A 23,766-nucleotide genomic window follows, 5' to 3' on the forward strand; every position below is an offset into this window, starting at 1 on the left:
TCTAAGGTTTTTAATCACTAGCTTTTTTATTTTAAAAAAGGAAATATTTGTTACTTAATTCACCGATTGCCATTTAACTGATAGTAAAGTGGTTGGTTTTATCTTTGCTCCCTCTTCTTTGTATGGGAAGTCATATGAGTCTTCATCACTTATCAACATATTCTTTGTGTGGGTCCTTATATGATTTATGAAGCGATAAGCAAATTTCTGTGCACTCAGTTAGATGCTGAATCCTTCACCAACACTCCACAGCTTCTGATTTCACTGCGCTGACAGTTTGTACCTGAATGTTTACGCAGAATGACCCAGAACTAGCTGTGAGAGGCCCGGGAGATAGTGTCAGTTGTCTATAGGAGGAACATGTGAGTTCTATAAAAGGTTGCAGCAGAAGGCCTAGTCTTTAGCCTGTACCACAGAGCAGTTGCTCAGACAGAACCAACTGATATGTGATCATCCTATTCTAGGAGAATAGGAATTAGACACATTTACTGTTGTTTGAAACAACTTTTTTACATACATCTCATTCAAGGGTTTCAAGGGTTTATAAATGGTTTTAAGGAAGCAGATATTTTTGGGTCTATTCCCAGTTAGACCAGTTAGACGCAAGTGCTGAACCTGACTCAGCACATAGAAGATGGCTTTGAAAGGCAGCAGATCACAGGAGCTGTCTTCATAGACTTGTCAGCAGCCTATGATACTGTGAACCACCGCCTCCTCCTGAGAAAAATGTATAATATCACAAAGGACGACCACCTCACCCGCCTCATAGGAAACCTGCTACAAAACAGGAGCTTTTTTGTTGAGTTCCAGGGCCAGAGAAGCAGATGGCGGAAACAGAAGAACGGCCTACCTCAGGGGAGTGTGCTTGCTCCATCCATGTTCAACATCTACACAAATGACCAGCCACTGCCAGAAGGGACAGAGAGTTTCATCTATGCTGATGATCGTGCCATTACTGCTCAAGCAGGGAGCTTTGAGATGGTAGAACAGAAGCTCTCCGAAGCTCTAGGCGCTCTTACTGCCTATTACAGGGAAAACCATCTGATCCCTAACCCATCTAAAACACAGACATGCGCCTTTCACCTTAAGAACAGACAAGCATCCCGAGCTCTGAAGATTACCTGGGAAGGAATCCCACTGGAGCATTGCAGCACACCCAAATACCTGGGAGTCACTTTGGACCGTGCTCTGACCTACAAGAAGCACTGCCTGAACATCAAACAAAAAGTGGGCGCTAGAAACAACATCATACGAAAGCTGACTGGCACAACCTGGGGATCACAACCAGACACAGTGAAGACATCTGCCCTTGCGCTATGCTACTCTGCTGCTGAGTATGCATGCCCAGTGTGGAACACATCTCACCACACTAAAACAGTAGATGTGGCTCTTAATGAGACATGCCGCATTATCACAGGGTGTCTGCGACCCACACCACTGGAGAAATTACACTGCTTAGCCGGTATTGCACCACCTGACATCCGCCGGGAAGTAGCAGCCAATAGTGAAAGGACCAAGGCAGAGACATCTCCAGCTCATCCCCTGTTTGGGTATCAGCCGGCACGTCAACGACTTAAATCAAGACATAGTTTTCTTAGATCTACAGAGACACTCGCTGGAACACCCCAGCAAGCGAGAGTCCAAAAGTGGCAGGCCCAAACCCAGCACCTCAATTCATGGGTGATACCAGATGAGAGACTCCCCCCTGGGCACTCAGAAGACTGGGCGACTTGGAAGGCGCTGAACAGATTGCGCTCTGGCACCACGAGATGCAGAGCCAATCTTAAGAAATGGGGCTACAGGGTGGAATCCTCGGCATGCGAGTGCGGAGAAGAACAAACCACTGACCACCTGCTGCAATGCACCCTGAGCCCTGCCACATGCACGATGGAGGACCTTCTTGCAGCAACCCCAGAGGCACTCCAAGTGGCCAGATACTGGTCAAAGGACATTTAACCAAATACCAAATTTACAAAATCTGTATGGTTTTTTTTTCTTTCTTTCTTCTTTTTCCTTTTCTTTTTAATCTCTGTGTTTGTTTTGCTCTGTTAGAATTGTAATACAATGGTTGCTGATGACACGATAAATAAATAAATAAATATTCCCAGTTTTGATCTTTCTGACCAATAATGCTTATATAACTTTTTCTTTAATGTCTGTCTTTCTCAAGGCCTCCAGAGATGTAGTTTCCAAAGCAATGATGGGCAAATGTGTCCATTTTATAGAAATACATCAATGATTCTGCTGCTTACTTCTGATAGGGTTTGCAATTCAGCAACACCTGGAGGACTGCATTTACCTGCTCTTGCTTTAAAGGAACACCACCATCACCCTTTTCTGAATGCACAGTTCTGCAAAGAGATCATCTTATATGTTAGCGTGCATAGATTTGGTAGCATCATTCCAAACTGTCCACCAATTCAACGATCTATATGCAATGACCAGTTAAGATCATTTTAAATAGATAAGTACATGAGGAAAAATACAAATTTAAAAATGTTTTTTTTAGTTAGAGGCACGAGCACAGGAAAGTTGCAAGGCTGTGTGCATGAAATCATAAATCATTAGAAAGAGGCATGTGTTCTAAATGTTGTTTAATGTAGCTTGATGTAAAATGCATCAGCTAAGCAACCTTGCCACTACTAATTTGTAGACTGTCACAGTTAATGTCAACTGTTCTTTGTTTTGGTCTGTTTCATATATTGTATGCTAAAATGGATGAGGAAGCACAACTCTAATCCATAGACATAGTTTGCAGAAGGGGATTAGGATTAGGAAGTGATTAGGAAGCAAAACACATTGAGTTGCCAAAGGCTTTCATGGCCAGAATCACTGGATTGCTGTGAGTTTTTTGCTCTATGGCTATGTTCCAGTAGCATTTTCTCCTGACATTTCATCGGCATCTTGGTAAGCATCCTTAGAGGTTGTTTGGAGGTCTGAACAAACCTCCGAAGATGCTTGCTATAGATGCAGGCAATACATCAGGAGATAATACTACTAAAACATAGCCACACAGCCTGAAAAACTCACAGCAACCCAAAACACATTGACTTACATGGATCAAGGATACAGAGGTGAAAAAAACAGCAGTCAAGCCCAACAGGGTTCCCTTTGTTAAATTGCTCTATATACAGGTATTGATGCTTCTTCACATCTAAGAACAGTTCTCTTTCCTGTGTCAAGGGGCAACTTGAATGTGAGATTATTGCTTCCCAGAGACAACAGGCCCAAAATGGAGCAATCTGGAGGCAGGGTGAATGTTGTGGTTGGTGCAATTTGTCCCAATTCCCTATTGCTAGAGCCTGGGGGATTTTCCATTTCATATGAATGGTTGGGCGGAAACATAACTGAATATCAACCCAGCACTAGTAATGGGGGTTGTCCTGCCTCTTGAGTGAGGCTATAGATCTGATGCTTTATCCCTTTCCAGTCTCTCTGGGTTGCGGTGCATGGTGTTACTTACATAGTATGAAATTGCATTCTTTTGTTGTTCAGATTGTAATCATCATTGGGAAACGAGTGGAGCAGGACATTGGATTCTTACTTTCTGGAAATCTTATTCAGGCACCTTATTTCTATATCTTATGGTCCCTGTTTACCTGAACACTTTCAAGTTTATTTTCCAAATTTTGAAGTGGAAGCAGTTGCTGGGTTATACAGAGGATCCATCTATCTACAGTTTATAACTGCCATCAGCTTCCTCCGAATGCTACCATGTGTGTTGTGACAATTATGGCAATCCCAGTTCCTTTCTTACCCCAAGCATCTGTTTTGTAGGGCATTCAAAAGGGCTGTGGTGGCACAAAAAGAAATACTAGTTGACTAGCAATTTTCTGCCTGTATGATCACCGTGTGGGCAGAAAAAAAAACCTTTAGGAATTTCCTGAATCTTGGTGGAAGAATTCTTGCAGAAAATAAGAAATCATGAAGCATATTTTTGGAAACTGCTTTATGAGCTCTTCATGCAAGGATGTGTTTACTGTCATGTTGGCAGAGAATTTTAGAATGTACAAGCCTCTAAAAGATATGTCACTATAATCTATCATGTTTGCCACACACCGTGAATATTACATTTGTTCAGTTGCAGTACCAAGATGTCAGCTTCTATTCACTACACTTCTGATCTTCAGCAGACTGTTCCTCCCTTTAGAGACCATCTTCCCATGGAATAAGAAGATCATTGGTGTCTTGCTTGTTTTCAATTATTCTAAATGATAATTCTCTTTAAAATCTTCTCGTAAAGACCATGAAACCCAGAGTCTAGTGGAGGGTTCAATTGATCAGATGTGAACCACAACCACAGTTCATGATTGATGTACCCTTTTGGATATTGCACTTGGATGTTGTAGATTATAAAATGGTTTGTGGGAATTGGTCCTATGATATTGCAGCAAGTAATAAGCACGATTTCTCTGGTTCTTCTAAGATACTGTTTCACCTTGCTTTTGCAGTTAATCTTTTGTTGATTTGTAAAAACATCTTTTATTTGCAAAGGCAACAATTGGGTGGCTTCTTTTTCTTACCTAAATTTAAAGGAGACAATTTTCAATAACAGAAGGTTAATGGTAGGTAACATTCTGATTTGAAGCAGACAGGTGTTATATTATTCCTTCAGGGATCTGGAGTGTAAACATGTCTTCTACTTATTGTCTCATTTAAATTAAATTTGAAGAAGTGTGCCAATGTAACTTAATTGAGTCTTATTATTCCCTTAGTAAGAATGTTTTCATTCTTATTCCAGAATTCATTTGCATGCCTTCAGGATATTTCCATTTCCATGGAATAAGTGTTTAATTCAGCATGGATCATGAGTCACGATGGAAATCTACAAAGGAAATGAATGAAAAGAGCTGTAGAGTGTTGTCCACTGCTATACAATTCTTGTATAGGAGAGTAACAAACAGCAGCACTGACTGAAAAGCAGTTGCCATTACCATGGCGTTACTCCCAAATTATCCATTTTCATTCGTTGTTTTTGTGTGGGATATCACACCACAGCTGCTCTTATGAAGGCACTTCCAGGAGGATGGTGTTGTAACTCTATATGCCTTTTTGCCTCTTCTGTGGCTGAAAGACCTCATCTCTGGGCTTTGTACCATGATTTTCTTCCCATTAAAAACATTTCCATTTCTTTCTGCTCTCCTTACTAATTGTTGTGACCCTGCTAAACTTGTCTTTCTAAGGGTGTAGCTAGCCTTCTGACGTGTCTTTTCTTTTCTTTCTAAATTTCAGATATGCATTAGCAGACAAGTTGAATCCTTAAAAAAATCTTGACCTTGATGTTAGACTATTAGATAGATTACTTTAGATTTCTTCAAGTTAAATCAATGTATAAATGGCATATCTGGGAGCCTAATGTTTTGTGCCTTGAAATGAATAAATAATATGTAATCACATTGGCTTTACTTCATTGGGTAAATATTTACATTGTCACTGTTGGATCCTGAGTTTATTATCCTTGCAGGAATGAATATTGACAGAATTCCTCTGATGGCTGATCAGAGTGGAAGTGGAGGTGTAGATTTTTATTTATCCGTTCTTCTCCCTGCAGTCTCAAGTACCATATTTTTTAGTGTTTTGGAGAGTCCACCAACCTTCAAAATAAATAAATAATAAAACTTTATTTATAGACCGCCCTCTCCCCCCGAGGGGACTTGGTGGTTTACAACACAAAAAGGCAAACATTCAGTGCTCGAACAAATGCATAATAATAATAATAATAATAATAATAATAATAATTACAATAGTGCAATATAATAAATATAAAAATGACAGTGAACTTATTATATAAAAATGGATGTCAAAATGTCAAAATGAAAAACAAGATACAAATAATCAACCTTTGAGTCCCCACATGTTTTGGCCTTCACCTCCCAGAAATCCTAACAGTTGATACACTGGCTAGGATTTCTGGGAGTTGTATGACAAAACACCTGGGGGGCCACAGGTTGAGAACCACTGATCTAGAGGGTCTTAGTCCTCCTCCTCTCCATATGCCAAACTGCAAAGGTTTTTTTAAAGGAGAGGAGGGTGGGGGTTGTTTTTATTTCTTTGTGGAGGGAGTTCCAGGGATGGGGAGCAATCACGGAGAAAGCCCCCTCTCTCTTTCCCACCAAGTGAGCTTGATGGGGGTAGGACAGAGAAGGCATAGTCTGGGATGGTCTATGTGGGGAGATGTGATTGGACAAATAGCCTGGGCTCAAACTGTTTAGGGGTTTATAGGTAATGATCAGCACTTTGTATTTAGCTCAGAAGCAGACCAGCAGCCAGTGGAGCTGCTGCAACATGGAAATAATTCTCTCCCAGTTAGTAACCTGGCTGCTGATCTCTGAAAGGATTTGATTGACTGCGTGCTCTTATACAAACCTGCCTGGGCGTTGAGATCTTCAGGAGAGTCCCTTCTCTCTGTCCCACCTCCATCTCAAGCTCAGGCGGTGGGAACGAGAGAGAGGGCCTTCTCAGTGGTTGCCTCTTGACTCTGAAACTCCCTACCCAGGGAAGCCAGAATGGCCCCCTTCCTGCGGTACTTTCTGTGGCAAGCTAAAATCTTTTTATTCAGGCAGGCTTTTAAAGGTGAAGGTGTTTAAGATCAATTCAGGGGGTGTCTGGTTTTTAACCTTGAATTTGTTTTAATGGTTTTTAACTGGCATTTTAAAAATACTGTTTATATTTAATCATTAAGCTGGACCTTAGGGAAGGCTGAGCGAAGGAAGATCGATGCTTTTGAGTTGTGGTGTTGGAGGAAAGTTCTGAGAGTGCCTTGGACTGCGAGAAGATCCAACTAGTCCATCCTCCAGGAAATAAAGCTCGGCTGCTCACTGGAGGGAAGGATACTAGAGACAAAGTTGAAGTACTTTGGCCACATCATGAGGAGACAGCAAAGCCTAGAGAAGACAATTATGCTGGGGAAAGTGGAAGGCAAAAGGAAGAGGGGCCGACCAAGGGCAAGATGGATGGATGGCATCCTTGAAGTGACTGGACTGACCTTGAAGGAGCTGGGGGTGGTGATGGCCGACAGGGGGCTCTGGCTTGGGCTGGTCCATGAGGTCACAAAGAGTCGGAGACGACTGAACGAATGAACAACAACATTTAATCATATTTTAACATTGGTATATTTGTATATTTTAAATGGATACAACGATACTTTGTGTTTCCTTTGGGGGAGATAAAGCGGGGTAGAAATAATAATAATAATAATAATAATAATAATAATAAATTTGGAAGGATACAAGACCCTGCCGGAGATGAGTAGAATCAATAAAGATCCTATTTTCTACCAGAAGAAAGTGAGGGATTTTAAATTCAGGAGAACCTTTCTCCTGAATTCCATTTTGCATCTGGGAAGTCTATGTTTGAACAGGTTTTAAAATTCTGTGTTTGGAATAAAATTTATTTAGAGGAATGGTTTGGTTTTCTGCATTTTAATCAATGTGTTACTCTTATGTACACCTTTTTAAAAAAGAGTGGCATAGCATTCCTTAGATCCTATTTGCAAAAGGTAATCCCCTTTCCAATATTGCTCACTGTCAAATTATTCCTATTTTTATTTGAAAAGCTTTTACTTGTTTTCTTTATTTTTAGCTGCCCAGTTGGATAATATGGGCTTCAGCATTGTGAAGAAATGCATCCATGCTGTGGAAACAAGAGGTATGCTATTATCTCAGATGTTCTTCTTCCTGAGCTGAAGTTCTGGATCTGTTTAGAAGGCCAAAATAGGAGGAAGAGATTAGGTATTTGTGTGAATTATGCTCTGAATATACCCAACTGGAAGCCTTTTAATGGGAATGTCATTCTTTGCTTTTTCAAAACACACGTTGAGTAATTTTAGCAATTTCCTTCCCATTGTAAGAAAGTCTTTGAAAACTGCAGTTTTCAAAATCTTTTTGCAGTTCAAGACCTGTTTGCAGTTTAGGACTGAGTTTTCTGTACAAAAATACTGCCTGCAAATATCACACAATGTAAGTCTTGAACTTCAAGAAGCCGTTCACTGACCAGAACAGATCAGAAACATATTTCTGGTCAGAAATGTTATTTTTTGCGCAGAAAATACTGTTCTCTGCTGAGAAAAGTATCACATTCTATGCAAAAGTACACTTTACAAATATTACGCAGTATAAATCTTAAACTACAAAGATTTTTGTTAATTCAAGATTTTACTTATTTCATTTTCTAAAACCCAAGAACCATGTTTTTCAACCACTTTTGTAAAAAAAATTGGCATATTCTTACCATTTGAAGTCTGATTTCATTCAACTTTATAGCATTGCATAGTTCTCTGCAAACTGTTAACACTTCTTATGCGACAGTCTTAAAGCTACCAGCCATACACCTACATTTGATGGCAATTGCCACGTTCTAGCTTAAACCTACACATAAGTGGGAAAACAGATGTACATACAATAGCCTCTGTTCTACAGGTTGTAGATATTACCTTATTGAAAATGCGATTTTCGAATTGATCACATCAATTCCCAAAGCCTTGGTTGAACTCAACCTGGAAGATACCTCATTTAATGAATTTATTGTCAGTCTTCCATCTACATAAGAATTTTTGCTAAGAAATGTTTAGATGAGTCTACGAAAATGTAACACCATTGGGTTATTGTTTGCAAATCCCTTCCCATATTAACTTCTGTGTTTTTCTGTGGCTTTGTAAAAGAATTCTTCAGTTATATTTCAGATAATATTAGTACAAGTCTCCTTCTCTCATTCATTCTAAACCAGTGACACAGATTGATGTCATTTTAAAGATGGTTGTTTTAATAGTGGCTTGATCTACACTGCCACATAATGCACTTTTGAACTGCATTGTATGGCAATGTAGAGCTAGGCAGTGTTGGTCTTTTTTCAAATTGTATGTTAAATAAAGCAAGTAAAATTCTGCCTTTAATGATTTTTATTATCCAGCCATGAAATCACATTGCTAGTATTTTATTTGCTTTGCTACTTATTAAGATCCTGTTATTGGTTGATGTGAGGAAAGAGTTATCTTTTCTTGAATTTCTGTGCTGGACAATAATGCATAACTCATATCCTGAAATCCAGGTATCTAAACAGAAAGGAAGCCTACGCTGTTATGTTTTTGCTCAATCTGCAATTTTTGTAGCATGTATCAACCTTTGAGGAAGACTCAGTGCAGGTCTATGAAATATTTTTTTTTAAGAAAGGAATCATTATATTTCTTTCAGACAGTTCTCCAAATTAAATAAAATTACTTTCTTTCCTAGGGATCAATGAACAAGGATTATACAGAATAGTTGGTGTCAACTCTCGAGTTCAGAGGCTGTTGAGTATCTTAATGGGTAAGTACATTTTGACAGCCATATTGTTTTTCTTTGGTGGTACCCATTGTGCTTATAGGTATATTAGAGAGAGAATGGAAACCTGCTGATGTGAACTTACTTCTTGGACAAGAATGGGGGATTCATTTGTGGCATGTGGATATTGTGCACAACCTTCAATCTACTGTAGAAACCACTTACTAGAAACAGAAGAATCTTTTAACAAACTGATGTCTGAGATATTTGATTAAGTTTTTTTTCTTGACATAATTTCATAGCTTCCCCCATCCTCTCCCCACTTTGCATGTATGCATGCATATGCATGTACAGTCTCCACTCCATGGCTTTCCAAAATTTGAAAACAGTTCTTCTGTATAGCAGGCTTCCTCTTAGGAGTTCAGAGCAAATATTAGGCTTTCATTCCCCAGCTGTGTGAGTGAGATGAGAATGTGAGATACAGATTTGCCCAAGGCCATTTAGTGAGTTTTCCAATCAATTTCTTTGATCATGAATCTCTTTGTTCATTATGAATCGTCAGCCTTTTCCTCACTGTAATGGTACTAGCAGTAGTTTATTTTACAGAAATGCTGAAGTATTGGAAGGAAAGAGAGGTGATTTTATTGGCAGTGTCAGTCTTGGTAAGCACTTGGATGGAAGACCGGCAAACTGAAACCAGGTGCTGTAGGCTATATTTCAGAGGAAGGAACCAGGAAAACATCTTGTTAAGTTCACATACACACACTCATACAATATTTGTAGACTTCTTTGAATCTGTATCACATTCTCTAAAGTCGTGGTAGATAAAAATATGTAAAAATGACTTTAAGACATCTTGACAGTCTTTACTAGAACAGATGGGATAACTGTGGTGGAGTATGCATTGCAGTGAGATGAAACAGGAGGTGGCGTTTCTTGCAAAAGAAGTCTTGACGAGAGGAGAGTGGTTTATAGGAGATGCAGACATCAGAATAAATAACACTGGGCTACGTGGGCCAGTGAATTAACCCATTTTTCATAGTAGTTCTATGATCATTATGTTTTCTGAAAAATGGCTACTTTATTCTTTGAATAATGTATTTATTTAATAGAATTATTGCACTTCTTTTTCTGCTGCACCTCGTGATTGTTTCATAATGGTAACACTACATACAGCTCCATAACTCAGAGTTTTTATTTCCTTCTCTCTTTTAGAGAGATTCAAGCTGATCATGCTCAATTTTTCCACTATTCCCATCAAAACATATGTGGGCCGATGAGTCTATGTTTTAGGATATTTTCAAAAAATTTTTACAACTTCAGACCTATATTTAGAAAGAAAATAAATTAGCATGGGAGGTTGGAATTCTGTTTAAATGGCAGCATTCCCAGGTTGTAGGGAAATAAATTTCTTTTGGTAAAAGTGACAGAGCCATGGGAGATGGTGGAACAATATCTCTATGAAACAGAGAGCACTCTGTGGCTGATATGGCTTCAATTTGGAGGGAAAGTGCTCAATTAGCATTGAAACGATGGTCCTCGGCCATCAACTCTGCTGGACTGGCCACGTTGTCTGAATGCCCGGTCACCATCTCCCAAAACAGTTACTCTACTCCGAACTCAAGAACAGAAAATGGAATATTGGAGGACAGGAAAAGAGATTTAAAGATGGGCTCAAAGCCAACCTTAAAAACTGTCTCATAGACACTGAGAACTGGAAAGCCCTGGCCCTTGAGCACTCCAGCTGGAGGTCAGCTGTGACCAGCAGTTCTGTAGAATTTGAAGAGGCACGAATGGAGGGCGAAAGAGAAATGTGCCAAGAGGAAAGTGCGTCAAGCCAACCCCAACTGGGACCGCCTTTCACATGGAAACCAATGCCCTCAATGTGGGAGAAGATGCAGATCAAGAATAGGGCTCCATAGTCACCTACGTATCCACCACCAGGACACCGAACTTGGAGGGCAATCTTACTCGGACAACAAGGGATCACCTAAGTAAATATCCTGTGAGCTTTATGACAATCCTCAGCTTTGTGGTCCCTGAACTTACCTTCTGCAAAAAATGGAATAATTATATGTTGTTAAGTTCTTTTGCAGTTCAGGACTGAATGAGAAGTATGAAGGGTTCTTCTTAAACACAGCAGGTCCTGAAATAGCTGGTTTTGACTTGCACACCCTTGATAGTGAAAGATTAGTTGTAGGAATGTGCCTTTCCAAGCTCTTCTTCATCAGCCATGTGCTAAAGTGGTGACATAAAGTGATTCATAACATCGTTCATTCTGATAAGAACCTGTTCTTTTAGTTACATTACAGTGAAAAAACAGAGTATCAATATGTCACAAAGCTGAACCCAATCATCCTAAGTCTCTCTTCTCTTTCTAGGCTGCAGTCTTATACATGCTTAACGAAAGCAGGCTTCACTGAACTCTTTGGAGTTTGTTTAAAACAGTGGTTCTCAATCTGTAGGTCCCCAGGTGTTTTGGCCTAAAACTCCTCGAAATCTCAGCCAATTTACCAGCTGTTAGGATTTCTTGGAGTTGGAAGCCAACACATCTGGGGACCCACAGGTTGAGAACCAGAGGCTTAAAAGGAAGCAAGCATGTATTGGATATAGTATGTTACTGCCAGTCTCGTAATAAATTATGGTAGGAAACCTATATGGGGTATAGAAAATACAATGTGTATTTATACATAGGCACCTAAAGTGATGTAGACAGCAGTTTTATACTGACAAAGAGGCAAACTCTTTACTTTTGAAAACATGATGAATGTTATTGTGTTGCATGAAGGCTTCCATAATCACTTTTCACAAAAGAGAGAGAGGAAACATACTAAGAAAAGGGTATCAAGTGTTTTTTGTGTGAGAGATGTGGCAAAGTAGAGAACAGCCTGTTGTACATTGATCACATGTGGAGAACATTTATTCTCAATTGGCCCTGTCATCATACAATATTTATTCAGCATGACCCTCATATTTGTGAGACTAAGTGTTGCAATTTTATTTATCCACATCCAACAAAATACATCCTCGACATTGGTTAGGTGTAACTGTGGTATTCTTGGGCCAGAAGGTGTTAATTTCAATAGGTTTCACTACTATTGGCAATTTTAAACCCTGGAGTCATCTCCCCTGTGCATTTGGGGCTCATGGGGGGTCTTTAACTGTGTATGAGCCTGTGACACTTGGATAAAATACTAGTTTTGTGATTACTAATTCAAACTACTGTGAAAAATGAGCAATTGGACTGGAATTCACTTGAAATATATTTTCAGTTAGCCAAATTTGCTAACCTCCCATGACTACTTAATATGATTACCATGTTCTGTTTTGAGATGTTTCTTGAAATTTCACATTCATCTATATGACTCCATCCTGTGTTACATGTTGACAATATAGCTTTTATGCTTACCAGGCAATGTGTGTCTTTACGGATGGATAGATATATCTTTGTATATACTACATTTATATTGATATTGTTAGTTCAATTTTGTAGTAATAGATTTAGCTAGACAGAATCTTGTTTCGTAGAGGCATCATTTTTAAGAAACTGCTGAACTCCCAATCTGTTAGTTCATTTACAAAATGGTTGTAAAAAGCCCTAAACGGTTCCGGCCCAAGATACCTAACTGACCGCCTCTCGGCCTATGAGCCCACGAGGACTTTGAGATCTTCTGGGGAGCCCCTGCTATCGATCCCACCTGCGTCACAGGCATGGCTGGCGGGGACGAGAGATAGGGCCTTCTCGGTGGTGGCTTCTCGGCTGAGGAACACCCTTCCCGTAGACATCAGGCTAGCCCCCTCCCTGTTGATATTCCGCAGGAAGCTAAAGACCTGGCTGTTTAAGAAGGCATTTGAATAGAAGTGCAATGACTGGTAACTTGACCATGGAATGGAACAACGGAAATGGTATTGGATTGTGAACTTGACGATGAGATGACTCGGAATGGCTTTGTAATAATGTTGATGTTTTTGATGAGATGTTTTGCTAATGATGTACTGCAGATTATTTGTCACTATGTTTGTATTTTGCACCTGTTTTTCTATGTTGTACACTGCAATGAGTCGCCATTAGGCTGAGAATTGTGGTATATAAGCGTAGTAAATAAATAAATAATAAATAAATAAATAAATAAATTGGACAAACTGATTCACAGAAAATCTGAATATTTTGCACTTCTCCAAAGAATAATGTAATAATTCTTCAAAAATTTTCAAAGTGTGGTTTTATGAATAATTATCTTCAAATGTTTAATGAGTAAAATGCAATAAATTTATTGATATTATTATGTAGAATTACAGTTTTGTGCTTCTTTAATGATATAGCAGGAATTTGCTACCCGTTGAAGTAATTTCTCCCAACCTTGAGTTCTGTAAGGTAAAATCTTCAGAAGAGCCAATTCTGGCTCTTAGTATTAGAGGTATAATATTTAGTTGCTTAAGCAGTTTGATTAATAGATTAAAAAAACACTTCGATCAAGTTTAAAGTTAGGACCAGTGTATAATATGGCAGGAGAGGGAAATCACAAGACATGGAATCAGTGAGATCTTCAGGCAATACAAAGAACCAATTTTGAATCCTCAGCAGCTAGCAACCAGTACCACAGAAAAGGAAACCAGTGTACATGAATGTTAATTCCATGCTCTCAGAGCACAAAATGCTTGTGTATGAATATCCGCCTTTTACTAATAACAAATGGGAATGCCATTCTTTCTTTATTTTGTTCCTTTGTGCAAGAATGAACAAGTTCAGCCATTTTCTGTCTGGTTTGCAAGATGCAAGAGTTTCTCTCAATTTTAAACCTCTATTCGTGTTTTGGAATTTTATTGGGGAAATGAATTTAAAACCACACATGGGATTTTCTGCATAGAAGCGCAAAAAGCAGAATATATGTATTTTGCATGAAATGCACAATGTCCAAACAAAAAATGGGGGGGGGGGTGCTTTTTTCCACAGAAAGTACACACAATAAAACTACTTGTGGTTTGTCTGTTCTGGAAACCCAGGCTGTATCATACTGCAGTTAGGCAGACATCTGTAAACTATGTATTCCCTTTGGCTCGTTATGTGCCAGCGAGACGAAGTGGCATTTCTATTTCTTTTCTGCCTGGAGGGAAGCTCTGGAAGGCGGCCATTTACCACAGCACAGCAAGGAAAGGAACATTAGGGAAAAATTGTATGTTCATTTTAAAAGGTTATTGGCTCAGTCTCCATTTTGGTCAAGGTATTCATTCTGCAGTGGTTTTTCTGTCCCTTGCTGGTTTAATGGAGTCTCCTTTGGCCTGTTCTTTCATGGTGGCATGTTCAGGAATGTTTATACTTAGTCTTTATAAGTGTTTAAAATTAAACGGGTGGGGGAGGTGGGTTGTAGATTCCCTTTTGGCATTGCCACACAAGAGAAATGGCTGTTTTGGAAACATGGTGGAGGATCCAATAACTACTTGACAGGGAGGCTAATGTGTTTTGTGTAAAACATAGCATGTTTAAGAAGATTAAACAACATTTTCTGTATAAAAACACATTTTACAATCTTTTGCAAGACTGTAAAACTCTGCAAAAAATGCCCAAGGGTAAGATCTCATACAAAAAAAGAACAAAAAATTGTATGTTGGGGTATATGTGTATGCATGTGTTGTTAAACTTTAAACAGTGACCGTGTGTTTTCCATAGTCTGTAGATCGACATAAAACCAGTCTTCTGGGAAATAAAAGTAGAGATAAATTTTGTAAAAAGTTTTAAAATGTTTTGAAGCCTTGCTCTGTGATACCTTTCCTCGCTCCACAAGTCTCTGTTTCCAGTGATGTGTGGGGAGAATAGTATATGGCCATATTGATGTATGTGTGTGTTGGGGTGGGGGGGGGGGGAGATGTGTGCATGTAGCACACTGATCTTTTTTTCATTATTTTCCCAGTAGGCTTCTCCTCCACTCAAACCTTTTCTTTTGGGTGTACTGGGATCTGTTCCCAGTGTGTCCAACAAATTCTGTGTAATGTTTGAAATAGAAAAAGGGACAGGGAAAATTATTTCTTTTTTTTTTTTTTGTGGAGACTGCATAGGCAGCTTATGTATGAGAGAACTAATGTTTCACAGATGAAAATAGAAATTAATTTTAATTATAATTTTCCTGTTCTGCCACCCAAGTTCCTCTCACACGTCCTGCTGGTCTTTTCTATCCTACATATGTTAAACGGGCCCCAACCAGTTTTGTTAGAATATAAGGGTGAAAAAGTAAAAGTGGATCTTTAGGCTCACAAGGGATCTGTATCTCAAATGCACTTTGGAAAACTAGGAATGTGAATAATTGTGGCGGAATCAGGCATTGGTAAATGGCACTCAGACATGAGCGACATCTTCATAGCGTTCCCAGAGCTAATGCCTAAAGCCTACCAATGGAACTCGCCCCGGTTTTGATTTCAGCTGTCATTGGAGCATTGTGCTTTAGTAATCTTAAGGAGACAAAACTGGTCAAAATGTTGTTTGTACTTGTATGTTTGGAATGAGAGTGGGAATTTTGCATACAGGTTTAAAATAACCAGCCAAATATTTGACTGTAGGTTTCTAGCTTCTAGCTACAGCATGTGAATATTAAAAGTATTTAATAAGATTTCCAAGTTGTCACTGCATGCTTGTGATGAATCCGAATTAAAACATTTTACAGGTACAAATTGCTCATCAGCTGAAACAATAATGAAAGTCTCCTGAAATCATATAATAGGCCCCATCCACACATGCTGTAAAATCCAGAGTGATGTGGGTTATAAGGGGTGGTTGCTAGAAGACATGCACCTTAATGCCCACTGCAACATGCATTGACTTCAAAAACGTGTTAAATGAAATTAGGAGAAAGTCTGAAATTGGTGATAAAATGTACTGCAGCTTTATTTATTTATTTCTCGTGTCAGGGCAGCCAGTCAATTATATTACATTTCTAACAGAACAAAGCAAACAAACAGAGAAAATACAAAATGTGTGAGTTTGGTAGTTGATTAAATGTCCTTTGACCAGTATCTGGCCACTTGGAGTGCTTCTGGTGTTGCTGCAAGAAGGTCCTCCATGGTGCATGTGGCTGGGCTCAGGTTGCATTGCAGCAGGTGATCAGTGGTTTGCTCCTCTCCGCACTCGCATGTCGAGGACTGCAGCTGATCAGTGTATGGACCTCGCAGAGCAGAGCACTCATGTAAGCAATAGCTCTAGAAAAAAATTCAGATAAAAGAACCAGATATGGTGCTTTCAGGAAGGTAAAGAAACACATTTTCCCTCCCTCCCCAAGAAGAAATTGCTATCCCCCTTAGTTGAAAGAGCATCTCCACCGCTGTTTCTCAACCAATGGGCTGCTGTAGTTCAGCACATTTTTCCAAATAAAGTAAGAAAATAATGCCATCAATCTAACATAAAAAGAGCTTTGTGGATTCCACAGGAGCTTTTTTATGGTTCCCGAGGTGTGTGTGGAGACTCTCCATAGTAGAAACGAATATCTTTAATCCATATTCTGATCTGGATTATGTGGCTGTGTAGAAGCAGCCTTGGTTGCATCAATTTTAGACAACTTTTTAAAAATTGTGAGGCTACTGTTGAAGAACACTCAGACACTTCAATTGATACAAAATGTAGCAGCTAGGCTGCCAACTAATATGCAGTATCATGGTCACATTGCTCCCAATACTGAAAGATCTGTCATGGATACCACTTGTTTGTTCAAGGTGTTTGTCTTAACCTTTAAAATTCTAAACAGCCCAGGGCTTGGCTATCCAAGGAGCTGCCTGACTCGGTTTAAGCCTTCTCACTTGTCAGGCACATGGTAGAGAGTTGTCTCTTGTGTCACTCCCCCACTCTGGAATGTACTGTCTCTGAAGTTCGCAAGAGAAGCTCTGGAATGAACTCTCTCTACATTTAGGAAGGGGCTCACAAAATATATTTTAACATTGGCTTTAAAACCAGATCATTTGGTTTTGTGTGGTTATAGTTTCATCTCCCTATTTTTTGTGTGGGCTAGCACACAAAGGTGGTAGATGTTTTTAAATCTGGGATGGAAATACTTTGAATTGAAATAAAGTAAATAAGAAGAAGGGTCTTCTAAGGATCCAAGGAAGTATTATCTTTTTCCAACTTTATCCTGTCAGATACTCCCTAGGAGCTGAGCTGGAGGGCATGCTGGCAGTAGTGATCTTTGTTGATTGACTCTAGCATCTGGTAAAAATTGAGAGCATCACATGAACAATATGCTGGCTCAATCTTTCCTAGGGCCCTGGCTGATTGAAGTTATTGGCTTCATAGCCTGTGCACTTGCAAAAAATAACAAAACACCCTTGCCACGCTTCACAAATGGAAGTATTCATTTTCCCTTTATGCAGAATGCTAGTTCTCATGCAGAATGCTAGTTTCTCATGCCAGTAAGGTAATGCTCAAGATCCTGCAAGGAAGACTCCAGCAATACATGGAGCGAGAGTTGCCAGATGTTCAGGCTGGGTTTAGAAAAGGTAGAGGAACAAGAGACCAAATTGCCAATATCCGCTGGATAATGGAGAAAAGCAGGGAGTTTCAGAAAAACATCTACTTCTGCTTCATTGACTATTCTAAAGCCTTTGACTGTGTGGATCATAATAAATTGTGGCAAGTTCTTGGTGGGATGGGCATCCCAAGCCACCTTGTCTCTCTCCTGAGGAATCTGTACAAGGACCAAGTCGCAACAGTCAGAACTGACCACGGAACAACAGACTGGTTCAAGATTGGGAAAGGCGTACGGCAAGGCTGCATCCTCTCACCCAACCTTTTTAACTTGTATGCAGAACACATCATGCGATGTGCGGGGCTGGATGAATGCAAAGCTGGGGTGAAAATTGCTGGAAGAAACATTAACAACCTCAGATATGCAGATGACACCACTCTGATGGCCGAAAGTGAGGAGGAGCTGAGGAACCTTCTAATCAAGGTGAAAGAAGAAAGCGCAAAAGCCGGGTTGCAGCTAAACGTCAAAAAAACCAAGATTATGGCAACAAGAATGATTGACAACTGGGAAATAGAGGGAGAAACCGTGGAGGCCGTGACAGACTTTGTATTTCTAGGTGCAAAGATTACTGCAGATGCAGACTGTAGCCAGGAAATCAGAAGACGCTTACTTCTTGGGAGGAGAGCAATGTCCAGTCTCGATAAAATAGTGAAGAGTAGAGACATCAGACTGGCAACAAAGATCCGCCTAGTCAAAGCCATGGTATTCCCTGTAGTAACCTACGGATGTGAGAGCTGGACCTTAGGGAAGGCTGAGCGAAGGAAGATCGATGCTTTTGAACTGTGGTGTTGGAGGAAAGTTCTGAGAGTGCCTTGGACTGCGAGAAGATCCAACCAGTCCATCCTCCAGGAAATAAAGCCCGACTGCTCACTGGAGGGAAAGATACTAGAGACAAAGTTGAAGTACTTTGGCCACATCATGAGGAGACAGGAAAGCCTAGAGAAGACAATTATGCTGGGGAAAGTGGAAGGCAAAAGGAAGAGGGGCCGACCAAGGGCAAGATGGATGGATGGCATCCTTGAAGTGACTGGACTGACCTTGAGAGAGCTGGGGGTGGTAACGGCCGACAGGGAGCTCTGGCGTGGGCTGGTCCATGAGGTCACGAAGAGTCGGAGACGACTGAACGAATGAACAACAAGAATGCTAGTATGCATTGTCTCCTTATACGGAAAATACAGAATGCAATTGTGCATTTTCCCCTTATACATAAATTATATAGCAGCTGTTTAGGAAGAGCTGTTTCCTACATGGCTTACTAAAAAGAATGCAAAGGTAAAACACTGAATCCAAAAGATATTGGCAAGGAAAAATACAAGAGTTACAATCAGAACAGCAAAGAAGATATACTGGGAATCAAATTAAAGAGGTGGCAAAAGCTTCTGGGATGTGCAGTCAAACAACATCACAAAGCATAAGTGACACTTGCTCACATGCTAATGGAACCCAACACTCATTTATGATTGAACTTCTTTTGCAGTGGGTCCAAAGATATCTATAACAAGAAGTGCTGAAGGTTCCCATTCGTTGTATAGGATTTCACATACAGGAAGTTATATTGTTCTGCAACAGTCTTTGAATGCAAAGGTCCTAGTGTCCCCTCCCCCACAAAGCCCATAAACAACAGAAAACTTACAGGGCCGCCATGATGCCTCTCTTAAGGCCACCTGGAATGTACCAATAATGCGTCAGGAGATGGGGTGAGCAATTTGTGCCCCCCCCCCAGCATATCCATTATTCATTCTAGGAGGCCTGCATAGAGGCATGATGGCGGCCTGGTGAGTTTCTTATTGTTTTCAAGGCTTGGGGTGGGGGTGGGGAAGGGGTGGCTGCTGTCTTTGCTTCTTCAGGCTCATTGAACCTGAAGAAGTGAATTGGGCTGTGGGGACAGACTCCTGGGATTGCAGAGGCATACATAGCCCAGGAGTCTGGCCCTACAAGACCTGGGTCTAATAGGGTATCTATATAATTTGTGACAAAGCAGGGTTTTCCTGCTTTATCATGAATTATTCCTCTTTTACCTGAGGCATCATTTGGATGCCTCAGGTAAAAGTCCAACAGGGCCTGGGATATGGGACCTGTCTGGAAGGGCCCTAACTCTTCCAGATGTTGTTCACATTGATGGTTGGAAGTGCCAAGGAAAGAATGTAGTTTAAAAGCAAAGAAGTTAAGGACAATCTGCCTAGGTAAATGGAGAATTGGGGAATACCATTGCGTTGTGTGTGAGAGAAAAACAAACTAAAAGTATGTGTCCGGATGCCAATAGCTGGCCAGCTCATTCCAGCTGCTCATTCTGTATTGTGCAATATTTACAAGTAGGCTAGTTCTCATTTATTTAAATGCATATTTATTTCTCTGTAATCACTTACCAATTTTACTTACCCACAAAGACCTTTCTCCACCATGCCATTCTCTCCTGTCCTGTAGACTCAAACAGATACACACAGATGCACCTTCATGCTGACAGTGACTGGCTAAGATAAAGTCATTTGGCCTCCACCTTTTTCCTTGCTCTTGAACTCTGCTTAGCTGGCCCCTGGAGGCACTTTGCAGATGTTTCTGTTTTGCAAGCCAGTGGGAACTTTGTGAGCAGACTTTCCTTGCCTTCGAGCAGCAAATGTCAGTCTGGCACAAATGCTCTTCTGGCGAAAGGTTTCTGGAGTTGTGAGCTTAAGGTCTACCAGGTCAAGCAGCTCAGTGGATAATTTGCTGACACACTGCTGAGCAAAAGCCCCATTATGCAGCACTGTGTGAGAACTTCATTTTCTCCTTCACAAACCAAACAAAATGTAGCTGCTGGATGCAGTGGTTCTAGTGTGCCTGTGCCTGTGTGTGTGTTTATCCTGGACTTTATTTTTATTTGCACAGCAAGGCTGAGTCTAGCATGGTTTCTGCCCCGGGCAGGCATACAAATACACATGCCACTCTGCCAGCAATGACTCACCCTCAGACTGTTTCACATAACTTGACACAGTGCAGACATGCTACTTATTATTAGCAAAGCGTCTGTCATTATGACAGGCATGGGTAGTGCGGAGGGAGGGCTTGCATTTCACACTCCCAAGCTCCCAGGGATTCCCTGCCAGTGGAGGCTGGGCCACCAAGTATGAGCCATGATGAGCTAAGTGTTGTCATTGAGGTGCACTTCCCCCTATAGCAGTGAATAGCAATAGAGCCATAGAGAAGGGAAGTGATACTAGCACAGTGGTGAGAGGCAAGTTCCCCACTTCTCCTTTATACCCGAATAATATGGCCAGTTCATGCATGGAGAGTTCCTCATTGGAGAAAGTATAACCCTTGGGATTCATGTACCTCTCAAGCATGCTTCAAAGCCCCCCCCCCCCCCCCCCATATTCCAATCCTCATGTTTGTTTTAAAATGATTTTACACTTATAGGGGAGAAAAGGGACTTTTCTTTTTAAAAGTAAAGCAATTTTTAAAAGTAAAAACAATTATAGATTTACCTTCCCCTGACTTTTGGTGCAGTAGGCAGGTGGATTAATGAATAGACAGATTTATTGCTGAACACTGCTAATAACCTCACTGATTTCATTGTTAAAGTTATCGTTGTGCTCATTTGCAACTTCATTTGGCTTCATTTGGCTATTTTTTGATGATAGGTTTGCCAGATTGGTTCCAGGTTTGAGGCTCCTGTAACTTTAATCCTCAACAGATATTGGAGCTGCTCCTCACCAGTGGAGAGAGAGCAAGAGAGCATTCTTGGAGGAATACCAGGTTACAAGGACACACAACTCTAATGTTAATGGTGTGCACCAAGCCACAGACCTAGACCTTCCTCTGGCAAGGCAATGCCCATGTTAGAAGATTCTGCAGCTGAAAGTTGAGGTTTGGAAGGTAAAAGAGGATAAATACCTTCATCCTCCTTGATGGAGTTTTATTGTACCTTGTGCTGATCCAAGATCTGTTAGTTACACAAGTCTCATTCTGGACCCAATCTGGCATTCTACTCTATGAAATTATTGATGAGCTAATTAAAAATCACTGTTAAGAAGAATGTTTTTAATCATTTTGCTGATATATATATATATATATATATATATATATATATATATATAATTGTATTGTTTTACCTGAATTGAAGGGTTCTAAGTTATGTTGTTTGTTAGCAATAATTAATTGTCTTTAATCTGTATGCATGATATTGTGGAGCTGTTGTTGTTTATACAAATGATATGCTATTGCTTGCAAATTAGAGGTGCCAAACTGCTTTTCTGGTCCTCAGATTGATGCCCATGTTTTTTTTTTCCTTTCACTGGTCAACCCTTGATGCCAAATGAAGACATTTCTACTTGCTTAGTTTTGACTTTTGGTGTGATATTAGTGTCTTTAGGTAGAGATTTCTGAGAACCTTCGCTCCACTCTTTTTATATACCTGTCCAGGAAATACATTTTATTTGAAAATAAGCCACCAACCAATGTGACACATTTCAGACCAACCAAACACTGTCATTTCTCACTTCATTACATCTACAACTCCCAGGAGAAACATTGTGGTATTCACATTGTGAAGGTGCAACATGGAGAATGTGTGGGTAGTAGTATAACCTTGATAGAGGTTCTAGTGCTGGGTATGGGCTCTTCTTCCTATGTGGACTTACTTATATGTGTGCCTTTCTTTCCTTAGATCCTAAAGCTGCTGAAACGGAAGATGAAATTTCTTCAGAGTGGGAGGTTAAAACCATCACCAGTGCATTGAAAACATATTTGCGGTGAGTGAGGAAGTCCTATGATTTCCATTTCTGTGTGCTTAACTCTTTTTCCTGGGCTATCCAGTTTTACTTTTAATGAACAAAGCCCTTAGACTCCCAGCTCAGGGTTCACTTTCCTTGAGCTAGGTAGAGCCTCAGGTAGAGCCAACATACTCTGAGTCCCCAAATCTGAGTTTTAGTAAAGCCTAAGGAAGTGAGAGGCCTTTCCCCAAGTCAAACTACTGTTCCTTGCTGCTCAGGATTGCATGCAGAAGTCTTTCCCAGCTTATCTGGCAAAGCCAGGGATTGAATAAAAATGTGTTTTCCACCGAAATGCTGTCCTTACACAAACATGTTACCCAACCACAATTTTCCACCTGTAAATTCCACTGGTTAACTGCTTACTGTGTTTACACAAGTCAGGTAGTAAACACTTAATTGTATGGATAAATAGATCTGGAAGAGAGGGGATTTCTAAGAGAAGTTGTGTCAATAAGTATTAAGCACCTTCTACTTGTACATGAGGATATGGTATACATTTTCTCTTACTTGTATTTTGACATTAACCGGCAGACAGCAAGTCTGCTACCATGAATCTTGTCAAGCATATGACTGATTTTGCAAATGCTTGCTGCAGTACATCTTAGTAAGCCTTGACAGACTCAGTGAGTTCAGCCTTACTCAGCTGCCAAAGGCACTTCTTTGCATTTTCCAGCATGCCATTTCCTAGTTGAAATTCCAGTGTCTAGTTTGCAGACCGCCTCCACTACCCCCATCCACCATAATAAATTTTCAGTTTCCCCTGAACAGAAAGACCTTGTTTGAAATCTCAGCACAAAAGTCCCCTTGAGCTCATTTTCAAGAATATATTGCTGCAGTATCTGAGTTAGTTTGCAACAGTGCCTGATGTCATTCACCGAAGTTCCACTCCAGGAAATACGGGGAGCAGCGGAGGGTGGTGTTATGACGTTATGCCAGAAGCTCTGTTTCCTTTGGCATTTTTTCAAAATAATGAAATTCATTACTATTAATCATGCAGCAATAAAGATAATGCAGAGGATTTATTTGGCAGGAGGTCATAAACCATAAACACAGTGAGGGCTATCCAATCTCAGCTCCAACCTCTATCTATTTTTCTTTCCTTCTCTTTCAGCATTTTGACACTTCAGTCTATAGAGCTAATACAAACTGCCCAGAATTGCTCAGGAGAAGATCCAAAATCCTAACAGAGCTTTTTTTTAGTTGCAAAAACTGCATATTAGTATAGAAAGATGTGGCAGAGACTAGATGTTAGGTAAA

The 23,766-nt window shown here is 40.2% G+C and overlaps 1 protein-coding gene and 1 long non-coding RNA gene across 8 annotated transcripts in view; one reads left to right on the top strand and one right to left on the bottom strand.

The window, feature by feature from the left end:
• The window catches only part of ARHGAP26 (Rho GTPase activating protein 26), a 284,817-nt gene that overhangs the window by 142,192 nt on the left and 118,859 nt on the right, over window positions 1-23,766 (top strand). For all 7 annotated transcript variants that reach the window (XM_067463701.1, XM_060765179.2, XM_060765184.2 and 4 more), the window contains exons 13-15: window positions 7,582-7,647; window positions 9,228-9,302; window positions 22,404-22,488. In XM_067463701.1, the coding sequence (XP_067319802.1) occupies window positions 7,582-7,647; window positions 9,228-9,302; window positions 22,404-22,488 (226 nt within the window). The remainder of the gene's footprint in view (window positions 1-7,581; window positions 7,648-9,227; window positions 9,303-22,403; window positions 22,489-23,766) is intronic.
• Window positions 16,110-20,563, bottom strand: LOC132768851 (uncharacterized). The gene is made up of 2 exons (XR_009630763.2): window positions 20,141-20,563; window positions 16,110-16,445 (listed from the first exon to the last, which is right to left on the bottom strand). It is a non-coding gene; the product is annotated as an uncharacterized lncRNA (long non-coding RNA).

Source organism: Anolis sagrei, chromosome 2, assembly GCF_037176765.1.
Source record: "Anolis sagrei isolate rAnoSag1 chromosome 2, rAnoSag1.mat, whole genome shotgun sequence".
Lineage (NCBI taxonomy): Eukaryota > Metazoa > Chordata > Lepidosauria > Squamata > Dactyloidae > Anolis > Anolis sagrei.